Raw genomic sequence first — 13,176 nt, 5'->3', positions numbered from 1 at the left:
ACAGCCATTATTAAAAATTAAATTACAGTATTAAATTAAATTACATAGCTCACAACTAAATTACATAAACTTATGTTAAAGGTAATAAATAATCAAAATTCATCAATTCCTAGTTATTTACTACATTTTCATATTATCTATACTCTTGAGGTTAAGTTCATTGAATCTGCATGGTGGAAATAGTATATAATGGCATGCTGCATCTTTTCCCATACCTGCGTCGTCTTGTCACATTGACGGCTTAAAATGGACAGTGGCAGGGGGTACCTAGACCACAGAAATCAGCAAACACTGCAAATCAAGGCTTTCTTCTCCCCCTAGCCTCCGCCCCGACAAGCTGATTGTTGAACGTTTACCAGACCACCACTGCTTACAACCTATACCATGAGGTTGTAGCTTTATCTGTATTTAACAGATAAAGTTAGTCAATCACCCCCAACTGCACAATTCATAAGTGACTGAACTGGATATCAAACCTAGTTTTCTGACTCCAAAGTCAATACTCTTAGGTATGATATCACAGCTTCTTCTTATAGAAAATAATTACTAAAAACAGAAAAAAGAACGTGGAGTGTTGAAGATCCAAAATAAGTAGACATAGCCAGTGAGTAAGGGCATTCAGGTAAATATTTTTTCAGTGTAAACATGTGCCTGATTTCTAAACACAACACATACTTGCATAACATTTCAGCACGTCATATTAGTAATTTCTGTGTATTTAATCTCACCATTTTCTCATTCACTGCAGCATCAAATTTGGCTTGCACTTTATCCAGCTCAGCTTGTTTCTCATCCAACAGTGCCTGGGCCTTCCCCAGTTCAGCGTTGGCAACTGCTAAACGGCCCTCCTGCTTGGCCAAGTTAGCCTTAAAAGGAAGAAGATGTGATTAGTGTAGAGGTGTATTAGTGCTACAAAACATTCGTGTTTTTAATTGGTAAATAATAGCATAAGTTACTACATAATTTTTGCCCTATTTGGAAGTCATCTGTTTCATTGTCTTCAGCTGGGGAAGCAGAGAAATTTCATTAAAGTTCATTTTTTTCCTTTTAATTATTAATGTTCAGTATGGAAATCGCAGAAATGTATGGGAAGGAGAAAAAAAAATTACTCATGATTTTACCCAGAAAGAGTCTGTGAGTATTGTGTCAAGAAGTGGATAACTAGCATTTTGATTTTTTTTTTTTTCACTTAGAGTAATATAATTTCCTCACATCCTTAAACACTTTTTCATGAACGTTAGTTATATGACTACATAATATCCCACAATTTGGATATATCATAATTTACTTAACTTTTGCCTTACTTTTAGACATGTCTTTCTCCCCTCCTCCCCATTTTTTTATTATTATTATTTTTAATTTATTTTTGGTTGCATTGGGTCTTCGTTGCTGCATGCGGGCTTTCTCTAGTTGCGGCGAGCAGGGGTTACTCCTCGTTGCGGTGCGTGGACTTCTCACTGTGGTGGCTTCTCTTGTTGCAGAGCACAGGCTCTAGGCATGCGGGCTTCAGTAGTTGCAGTACACAGGCTCAGTAGTTGTGGCACATGGGCTTAGTTGCTCCACGGTATGTGGGATCTTCCCGGACCAGGGCTCGAATCCCGGTCCCCTGCATTGGCAGGCGGATTCTTAACCACTGCGCCACCAGGGAAGTCTTCTGCCCATTTTAAACTATTATAAATAATGCTGTGATGAATACTATTGGGTATGTAAACATTTAGGATTGTTTTCTTGGTAAAGATTTTTTGAAGTGAAATTACTATAATAGTAGATTTTCCTCTTTCTCTAAGTCCTATAGCATGATAATTATGTTTCTTATAAATTTCAAGTAATTAATCAGTAAAGTAATATAGCCCTAGAGCCTTCTGGGATTGAAGTTCCTTTGTAACTTTCTTATTTTCTTTCTCAATATTTGGTTTTTTGAAATTAGCTCTTTTTCTCAGGAAATTTTAAGTTCATTTAGATTTTCTAATATATTTACAAATAACTTTAAATTCTGCTTTTTAATTATTTAAATCTATAATCTGTAATTATATGGATTTATCTTTTATATTCATTACATATCTCATATATATATATTTTTTGCAAAGCACCAATTCTTTAATTTTACTACTTTTTTCTAATTTTTAATGTTTTTTTTATTAGCTCTTTCTACTTTCCTTAAATTGTCTGTGTGTGTGTCTATGCTTTTAAGTGATTATATACATATATATACTGGAGTGTTTAGTTTCTTTGATTCACTTAAAGGCTAAGAAGGTAGCATTTTGGCTTCATCACAAAAGCTTTGGTAACTAGCTTTTTGTAATCATTTTCTAAATAGAAGTGACTAGCTTTTTTTAAAAAAACAAGCATTTTATTTTTATTGTTATAGTCAGAGAATGAGGTCTCAGAAATTTATGCTTTTGGGAATTGAATCAAAGTCTTCTTCTAGAATGGAATATCATCAATTTTTGTAAATGTTTCTTGGACACTGGAAATAATTCGATATTCTTTGTTCATATGAAGAAAGTTCAATGTAGCTATTCAACCTTAAAAATAATATAGTGTAAAATCTCTATATAATTATTAATTTATGCCTACTCAGGACTGGCTACATAAAAGTGCAAAATGAAAATGCAGGCCCCCTTGTTTAAAAATTAAGAGGGTGATAGCAGAGCATTAAGCCAAGCACGGTCCCTTCTAAAGCTGGCCCTCTGCCTACCAGACCTGTTGTGCATTGATAGCATATGCCACAATATCAAATTACAGGATTTTCTTTTTTGTTAAAAAACTCCACTTAAACTATTAATGGATTTTGCCTTATGTAACTTGATGCTATTTTATTTATCGCATAAAGCATTACTACAGTTAAGTCTCACTGTGGTTCATAATTTTTATCAATAAAAATAGCTGTTCTTCTAAGTGCTTTTTTTTCTTGAATTCTACATTTATAGTAACATTTCTCTCTTGGTATCTTTTTGTTTGGGTGTGTTTGCTATATTTGCTCATCATTTCCCTTTGTTAAAACTTTAATTTATTTTCTCAAAGCTACCTATGCGCAGAATTTAAAGAGGCAGCCATTTCTATAAGGCTTGTTAGAAAACAGTAACCCTCTGCCGCCCACCCGCTCACCACTTTCCATGCCACTTTCAACAAAGTGGAAAGAGCAACCACTTTCAACCCTTTTAGCTTTATGGGACAGGCTGGGGGGGCGGGGATTGGGGGTAGTGTGTGTCTGGGTGATATATTTTATGAATCCTTTGTACTCCTGAGAATGTATTTCTGTTCTCTCAGACATAAAGGACAATCTGGCCCAGTATAGATGGGGTGTGTGTTTGTGTGTGTGTGTGTGAAAGAGACAGAGAGAGTGTGTGTTTATCCCTCAACACTTAAATCGCATCCTTAAGAATGTCTTTTTGTCTTTTGTTCCCATTAAGGGCAGCTTGGCCAGCGACTGAATTCTTGGACCCCAGTAATTTCCTCCTCAGTACTCTGCATGTGTTTTCCATTATTTTCTAGGATTTAGTGTTGTGGCAAGTCTGTGCACATCCTGATCTCTCCTCTTTTGTAAGCAACCTTTTAAATTTTGTTTCTTAGATGCCTATAAGGTTCTCTTCCTGTCTTCCAAATTTAAAACATTTCTAGGTGTTGATCTTAATTTTCATAAATTTTGTTTGGAATATCGTAATCAAATTCAGTCTCCAAACCTAATCTCCAAACTTTAAAGATATGGCCAGTTTTCTTTCATGATAGCTCAATTATTATTCCCAATAAGTTCACTTCTAGTTTAAGTTAACAAGTTGAGTTTGGTTTCTTGTCTGCAAGGCCAAGAAACATGTAACAGATATAAAAAGAATGAGAACTTGTGAGAGGACATACAGAGAAAAAGAAAAATTTGGTAACGGAGAAACCTACCTTTATTAGACTACATTATGCTTTGTCTATTAATGGCAGCAATAACGATGAATGATTTTATTAAGAATTGATTTACTGGGAGAAGAAGGGAAACGTTTACCTTCAGAGGCAACACTTCTCTGTTGACACCATAAAATGTTGCCATAGCAAGTGTCCAAGACAGCAGACCAGCCACATTCCCACAGACTTTTTTGGCACTTTCAAAAGTGTAATCATCCATGTTAAAATATGGCTGTAGTAACTCAACAGTCTCTTCATTTATTGTATCCTTGGGGAACTGCTGAAGGCTCCACAGGAATCCCGTCGCACTCATCAACTGAAAAATAGTATTACAGCCTGTAAGCTCTGGAAGAAAATGTATACTTTCTTCCTGAGTTAGTATGTACTTCTAAATTGAATTTTTTTCAAAGAAGTAATAATTGATTTGCTCTAAACATACAAATTAAGACTATGGCAGTAGTCAACCTAAAGCTGTAAATTGCAGGTTGTCTTCCCGTTTCTATAGTGAAGAGTAAAGAAGAAAAACAATATAAGTTTCCCATCTAGTGAGTGCATCTAAATGCCACCAACCACACAAACCCCCCTTTGGAGACTGGGTTGGGATGACATCAAGACTGTGCCAATACTACCTACAGGTTCTGGACAGATTTTATAAAAAGAGGGCATTCAGCTTTAAAATCTTTCCCCACTTACATTTTTGGAGATGCAGTTTAAGATAAACTCTTCAGTACACAATGATTGATTATTGTCTGCCAGTGTGTCTGGTCTATATTGAGTGTCCTGGGATGTGGACACCTGGTACACCTCATAGGACTTACAGAGATAGATTTTACTTACTTTTAATGACTCTCCCCATGATGGCTTGCAGCAAGGTTTTTCTGGATCCATAGTGACAGGGTCAATTTTCTTTTGAAATAGTAACAGAACACAGTCCATGATTCTCATAATAAGATGAGGGGGCTTTGCAAGTTTCCTGACTGTGGCAATATCATTTGGCTTGATAGTCTGTATTTGGGGTTAGGGATCAGAATATTTTTTGTTAAGTAGTATTCCTCGTCATGTGGAAATCTCATACTTTTAAATAATTAAAGTGGAAAACTTTAAAACATATTTTCTCCCCAATCCCTGACATTATCTCCTCAAGGGTTTGCATTCCAAGATAATGGCTCTTTCATTGTTTAAATTGGGGTTTCTGTTTCTTTGTTTTCATTTTTTTCCCCTGTAGCCCTCAATGAATTGCTTTAGAATATCACTACCGCTCCATCAAAACTCAATCATGGGGAGAAGATGGCGGAAGAGTAAGACGCGGAGATCACCTTCCTTCCCACAGATACAGTAGAAATACATCTACACGTGGAACTGCTCCTACAGAACACCCACTGAACGCTGGCAGAAAACGTCCGACCTCCAAAAAGGCAAGAAACTCCCCCCGTACTTGGGTAGGGCAAAAGAAAAAAGAAATAACAGAGACAAAAGAATAGGGACGGCACCTGCACCAGTGGGAGGGAGCTGTGAAGGAGGAAAGGTTTCCACGCACTAGGAAGCCCCTTCGCGGGCAGAGACTGCAGGTGGCGGAGGGGGGAAGCTTCGGAGCCACGGAGGAGAGCGCAGCCACAGGGGTGCGGAGGGCAAAGCGGAGAGGTTCCCGCACAGAGGCTCGGCGCCGAGCAGCACTCACCAGCCCGAGAGGCTTGTCTGCTCCCCCGCTGGGGCGGGCGGGGCTGGGAGCTGAGGCTCGGGCTTCGGTCGGATTGCAGGGAGAGAACTGGGGCTGGCAGCGTGAACACAGCCTGAAGGGGTTAGTGCGCCACAGCTAGCCGGGAGGGAGTCCGGGAAAAAGTCTGCAGCTGCCGAAGAGGCAAGAGACTTTTTCTTACCTCTGTGTTTCCTGGTGCGCAAGGAGAGGGGATTCAGAGCGCCGCCTAAACGAACTCCAGAGAAGGGCGCGAGCCGCGGCGATCAGCGCGGACCCCAGAGACGGGCGTGAGACTCTGGGGCTGCTGCTGCCGCCTCCAAAAAGCCTGTGTGTGAGCACAGGTCACTCTCCACACCTCCCCTCCCGGGAGCCTGTGCAGCCCGCCACTGCCAGGGTCCCGGGATCCGGGGACAACATCCCCGGGAGAACGCACTGCGCACCTCAAGCTGGTGCAACGTCACGCCCGCCTCGGCCGCCGCAGGCTCGCCCCGCCTCCTCTGTACCCCTCCCTCCCCGCGGCCTGGGTGAGCCAGAGCCCCCGAAGCAGCTGCTCCTTTAACCCCGTCCTGTCTGGGCGGGGAACAGACGCCCTCAGGCGACCTACACGCAGAGGCGGGTCCAAATCCAAAGCTGAACCCCAGGAGCTGTGCGAACAGGGAAGAGAAGGGTAAATCTCTCCCAGCAGCCTCAGGAGCAGCGGATTAAAACTCCACAAACAACTTGATGTGCCTGCATCTGTTGAATACCTGAATAGACAACGAATCAGCCCAAGTTCAGGAGGGGGACTCTGGGAGCAGGAGATATTAATTTTTCCCCTTTTCCTTTTTTTTGTGAGTGTATATGTATATGCTTCTGGGTGAGATTTTGTCTGTATAGCTTTGCTTTACAATAGCTTTATTTTACTTCACTATATTATAGCCTCTTTCTTTCTTTCTTTCTATTTTTTCTCCCTTTTACTCTGAGCCGTGTGGATGAAAGGCTCTTGGTGCTCCAGCCAGGCATCAGGGCCGTGCCTCTGAGGTGGGAGAGCCAACTTCAGAACACTGGTCCACAAGAGACCTCCCAGCTCCACGTAATACCAAACGGCAAAAATCTCCCAGAGATCTCCATCTCAACATCAAGACCCAGCTTCACTCAACGACCAGCAAGCTACAGTGCTGGACACCCTATGCCAAACAACTAGCTAGACAGGAACACAACCCCATCCATTAGCAGAGAGGCTGCCTAAAATCATAATAAGGCCACAGACACCCCAAAATACACCACCAGACGTGGACGTGCCCACCAGAAAGACAAGATCTAGCCTCATCCACCAGAACTCAGGCACTAGTTCCCTCCACCAGGAAGCCTACACAACCCACTGAACCAACCTTAGCCACTGGGGACAGACACCAAAAACAACGGGAACTACGAACCTGCAGCCTGTGAAAAGGAGACCCCAAACACAGTAAGATAGGCAAAATGAGATGACAGAAAAACACACAGCAGATGAAGGAGCAGGCTCAAAACACACTGGACTTAACAAATGAAGAGGAAATAGGTAGTCTACCTGAAAAAGAATTCAGAATAATGATAGTAAGGATGATCCAAAATCTTGGAAATAGAATAGACAAAATGCAAGAAACATTTAACAAGGATGTAGAAGAACTAAAGAGGAACCAAGCAATGATGAAAAACACAATAAATGAAATTTAAAATACTCTAGATGGGATCAATAGTAGAATAACTGAGGCAGAAGAAAGGATAAGTGACCTGGAAGATAAAATGGTGGAAATAACTACTACAGAGCAGGATAAAGAAAAAAGAATGAAAAGAACTGAGGACAGTCTCAGGGACCTCTGGGACAACATTAAATGCGCCAACATTCGAATTATAGGGGTACCAGAAGAAGAAGAGAAAAAGAAAGGGACTGAGAAAATTTTTGAAGAGATTATAGTTGAAAACTTCCCTAATATGGGAAAGGAAATAGTTAATCAAGTCCTGGAAGCACAGAGAGTCCCATACAGGATAAACCCAAGGAGGAACACGCCAAGACACATATTAATCAAACTGTCAAAAATTAAATATAAGGAAAACATATTAAAGGCAGCAAGGGAAAAAAAACAAATAACACACAAGGGAATCCCCATAAGGTTAACATCTGATCTCTCAGCAGAAACTCTGCAAGCCAGAAGGGAGTGGCAGGATATACTTAAAGTGATGAAGGAGAAAAACCTACAACCAAGATTACTCTACCCAGCAAGGATCTCATTCAGATTCGATGGAGAAATTAAAACCTTTACAGACAAGCAAAAGCTGAGAGAGTTCAGCACCACCAAACCAGCTTTACAACAAATGCTAAAGGAAATTCTCTAGGCAAGAAACACAAGAGAAGGAAAACACCTACAATAACAAACCCAATACATTTAAGAAAATGGGAATAGGAACATACATATCGATAATTACCTTGAATGTAAATGGATTAAATGCTCCCACCAAAAGACACAGGCTGGCTGAATGGATACAAAAACAAGACCCATATATATGCTGTCTACAAGAGACCCACTTCAGACCTAGGGACACATACAGACTGAAAGTGAGGGGATGGAAAAAGATATTCCATGCAAATGGAAATCAAAAGAAAGCTGGAGTAGCAATTCTCATATCAGACAAAATAGACTTTAAAATAAAGACTATTACAAGAGACAAAGAAGGACACTATATAATGATCAAGGGATCGATCCAAGAGGAAGGTATAACAATTGTAAATATTTATGCACCCAACATAGGAGCACCTCAATACATAAGGCAAATACTAACAGCCATAAAAGGGGAAATTGACAGCAACACAATCATAGTAGGGGACTTTAACACCCCACTTTCACCAATGGACGGATCATCCAAAATGAAAATAAATAAGGAAACACAAGCTTTAAATGATACATTAAACAAGATGGACTTAATTGATATTTCTAGGACATTCCACCCCAAAACAACAGAATACACATTTTTCTCAAGTGCTCATGGAACATTCTCCAGGATAGATCATATCTTGGGTCACAAATCAAGCCTTGGTAAATTTAAGAAAATTGAAATCGTATCAAGTATCTTTTCCGACCACAATGCTATGAGACTAGATATCAATTACAGGAAAAGATCTGTAAAAAATACAAACACATGGAGGCTACACAATACATTACTTAATAACGAAGTGATTACTGAAGAAATCAAAGGGGAAATCAAAAAATACCTAGAAACAAATGACAATGGAGACACGACGACCCAAAACCTATGGGACGCAGCAAAAGCAGTGCTAAGAGGGAAGTTTATAGCAATACAAGCCTACCTCAAGAAACAGGAAACATCTCGAATAAACAACCTAACCTTGCACCTAAAGCAATTAGAGAAAGAAGAACAAAAAAACCCCAAAGCCAGCAGAAGGAAAGAAATTATAAAGATCAGGTCAGAAATAAATGAAAAAGAAATGAAGGAAACAATAGCAAAAATCAATGAAACTAAAAGCTGGTTCTTTGAGAAGATAAACAAAATTGATAAACCATTAGCCAGACTCATCAAGAGAAAAAGGGAGAAGACTCAGATCAATAGAATTAGAAATGAAAAAGGAGAAGTAACCACTGACACTGCAGAAATACAAAAGATCATGAGAGATTACTACAAGCAACTCCATGCCAATAAAATGGACAACCTGGAAGAAATGGACAGATTCTTAGAAATGCACAAACTGCCGAGACTGAACCAGGAAGAAATAGAAAATATGAACAGACCAATCACAAGCACTGAAATTGAAACTGTGATTAAAAACCTTCCAACAAACAAAAGCCCAGGACCAGATGGCTTCACAGGTGAATTCTATCAAACATTTAGAGAAGAGCTAACACCTATCCTTCTCAAACTCTTCCAAAATATTGCAGAGGGAGGAACACTCCCAAACTCATTCTACGAGGCCACCATCACCCTGATACCAAAACCAGACAAAGATGTTACAAAGAAAGAAAACTACAGGCCAATATCACTGATGAACATAGATGCAAAAATCCTCAACAAAATACTAGCAAACAGAATCCAACAGCACATTAAAAGGATCATACACCATGATCAAGTGGGGTTTATCCCAGGAATGCAAGGATTCTTCAATATACGCAAATCAATCAACGTGATACACCATATTAACAAATTGAAGGAGAAAAACCATATGATCATCTCAATAGATGCAGAGAAAGCTTTCGACAAAATTCAACACCCATTTATGATAAAAGCCCTGCAGAAAGTAGGCATAGAGGGAACTTTCCTCAACATAATAAAGGCCATATATGACAAACCCACAGCCAACATTGTCCTCAATGGTGAAAAACTGAAACCATTTCCACTAAGATCAGGAACAAGACAAGGTTGCCCACTCTCACCACTATTATTCAACATAGTTTTGGAAGTGTTAGCCACAGCAATCAGAGAAGACAAAGAAATAAAAGGAATCCAAATCGGAAAAGAAGAAGTAAAGCTGTCACTATTTGCAGATGACATAATACTATACATAGAGAATCCTAAAGATGCTACCAGAAAACTCCTAGAGCTAATCAATGAATTTGGTAAAGTAGCAGGATACAAAATTAATGCACAGAAATCTCTTGCATTTCTATACACTAATGACGAAAAATCTGAAAGTGAAATTAAGAAAACACTCCCATTTACCATTGCAACAAAAAGAATAAAATATCTAGGAATAAACCTACCTAAGGAGACAAAAGACCTGTATGCAGAAAATTATAAGACACTGATGAAAGAAATTAAAGATGATACAAATAGATGGAGAGATATACCATGTTCCTGGATTGGAAGAATCAACATTGTGAAAATGACTCTACTCCCCAAAGCAATCTACAGATTCAATGCAATCCCTATCAAACTACCACTGGCATTTTTCACAGAACTAGAACAAAAAATTTCACAATTTGTATGGAAACACAAAAGACCCCGAATAGCCAAAGCAATCTTGAGAACGAAAAATGGAGCTGGGGGAATCAGGCTCCCTGACTTCAGACTATATTACAAAGCTTCAGTAATCAAGACAGTTTGGTACTGGCACAAAAACAGAAATATAGATCAATGGAACAGGATAGAAAGCCCAGAGATAAACCCACACACATATGGTCAACTTATCTTTGATAAAGGAGGCAAGCATATGCAGTGGAGAAAAGACAGCCTCTTCAATAAGTGGTGCTGGGAAAATTGGACAGGAACATGTAAAAGTATGAAATTAGAACACTCCCTGACACCATGCACAAAAATAAACTCAAAATGGATTAAAGACCTAAGTGTAAGGGCAGACACTATCAAACTCTTAGAGGAAAACATAGGCAGAACACTCTATGACATACATCACAGCAAGATTCTTTTTGACCCAGCTCCCAGAGAAATGGAAATAAGAACACAAATAAACAAATGGGACCTAATGAAACTTAAAAGCTTTTGCACAGCAAAGGAAACCATAAACAAGACCAAAAGACAACCCTCAGAATGGGAGAAAATATTTGCAAATGAAGCAACTGACAAAGGATTAATCTCCAAGATTTACAAGCAGCTCATGCAGCTCAATAACAAAAAAACGAACAACCCAATCCAAAAATGGGCAGAAGATCTAAATAGACATTTCTCCAAAGAAGATATACACATGGCCTACAGACACATGAAAGAATGCTCAACATCATTAATCATTAGAGAAATGCAAATCAAAACTACAATGAGATATCATCTCACACCAGTCAGAATGGCCATCATCAAAAAAGCTAGAAACAATAAAACCATAGGTCAAAAAGAGTCATGTACCAAAATGTTCATTGCAGCTCTATTTACAATAGCCAGGACATGGAAGCAACCTAAATGTCCATCGACAGATGAATGGATAAAGAAGATGTGGCACATATATACAATGGAATATTACTCAGCCATAAAAAGAAATGAAATGGAGGTATTTGTAATGAGGTGGATGGAGTTAGAGTCTGTCATACAGAGTGAAGTAAGTCAGAAAGAGAGAAACAAATACAGTATGCTAACACATATATACGGAATCTAAGGGAAAAAAAAAAAAAAAAAGGCCATGAAGAACCTAGTGGCAAGACGGGAATAAAGACACAGACCTACTAGAGAGTGGACTTGAGGATATGGGGAGGGGGTGGGGTGAGATGTGACAGGGTGGGAGAGTGTCATGGACATATATACACTACCAAATGTAAAATAGATAGCTAGTGGGAAGCGGCCGCATAGCGCAGGGAGATCGGCTCGGTGCTTTGTGACCACCTGGAGGGGTGGGATGGGGAGGGTGGGAGGGAGGGAGATGCAAGAGGGAAGAGAAATGGGAACATATTGTATATGTATAACTGATTCACTTTGTTATAAAGCAGAAGCTAACACACTATTGTAAGGCAATTGTACTTCAATAAAGATGTTTGGAAAAAAAAAAAAAAAAAAAGAATATCACTACCATTCATTGCCCACAACCCCAGACCTCTGTTAGCAACAACTATCATTAATGTGTAACATTTAGATAATTTGCATCTTCAAAGCACAGAATCTATATTATATGGATATCAGAAGAGGGGCAAGGTCCTGAATATCAGAAACCTCACCTTCAGCTTTCATTTTGAGGGCTGCCCTGTCCATGGAAGGGAGAGGAATTCGAAGGAGACAAGAAAAGTTATTGTAACATATGGTTCATAAAAATATTTTTGGAAGTTCTATCTGTGAGCTGGGTTTGAAATAAGATATTACCTGACATTCAAGTCAAGAAGGACTGGGACATCATATGATCAATAAAAAACTCGTAAGACTTGTTTGATTCGGTGATTAGTCTCTTGTGTGTTATCATAGGACCCACAAAAGGAGTGAGGGTGGAGAATGTGTCCTGGTCATTGTCATGATTTTATTAAATGATGATCCTAAATCTATTCATTTATTTAACAACTACAAGCATTCTCCCATATAAAACAAAAGCAAACCAAAAACAGCCCTGTCCTCAGAATCCTCCAAGGAAAAGAGAGAGAAAACACAATTACCCTAAACTATGATTATTTGCCATGATAGAAGTATAGGAGTGACAGGAAAACAAAGGAGGTCCAGAAGAATTGAAAACTTTCTGGAAGGGGTGAGATCTGAGCTTGGTCTTGAAGACTGACTCTTACTAGTTAGTGAAAGTTAGGAAAAGTAGAAAGCGTTCCTGGCAGAGGGAGAGACCCATTTAAAGGTAACAGACCATGATTACTGCAGAAGCCTGTAGCTGTTTCTGTATGGCTGGATCATACTGTGTGCAGGGACAAAATGACAAGAGATAAAATTGAAGGGGTAGACAAGGAGCCAGGTTATCACAGCAGTAGCACTAATATTTATTGAGTACTTCCTATGTGCCCAGCAAACTATTCATTACTTTTAATGCTTACATTGATCCTTCAAGGATCAATGCAGAATTAGAATCCTGATTGAGACCCAAGAGAGTTAAGTAAATTTTAAGCCAGATGATCTGTCATGTGCTCATGAGAGGCAAATGGAGATCTTCTTGCCTCACAGCTGTGGATATCTAGCTCGGGACTTTAATCCTA

At 39.4% G+C, this 13,176-nt stretch overlaps 1 protein-coding gene across 1 annotated transcript in view; it reads right to left on the bottom strand.

Moving 5' to 3' along the window:
• DNAH8 (dynein axonemal heavy chain 8) overlaps positions 1-13,176 on the bottom strand; it is a 337,653-nt gene that overhangs the window by 124,171 nt on the left and 200,306 nt on the right. Inside the window, exons 69-71 of the mRNA XM_057555266.1 lie at positions 4,729-4,896; positions 3,992-4,207; positions 729-866 (exon numbers count right to left, since the gene is read on the bottom strand). Coding sequence (XP_057411249.1) covers positions 729-866; positions 3,992-4,207; positions 4,729-4,896 — 522 coding nt within the window. The remainder of the gene's footprint in view (positions 1-728; positions 867-3,991; positions 4,208-4,728; positions 4,897-13,176) is intronic.

The sequence above is a fragment of the Balaenoptera acutorostrata genome, chromosome 10, assembly GCF_949987535.1.
Source record: "Balaenoptera acutorostrata chromosome 10, mBalAcu1.1, whole genome shotgun sequence".
NCBI lineage: Eukaryota > Metazoa > Chordata > Mammalia > Artiodactyla > Balaenopteridae > Balaenoptera > Balaenoptera acutorostrata.
Note: the sequence above shows the minus strand (reverse complement) of the source record. Positions and strands in the feature narration are given on the sequence as shown.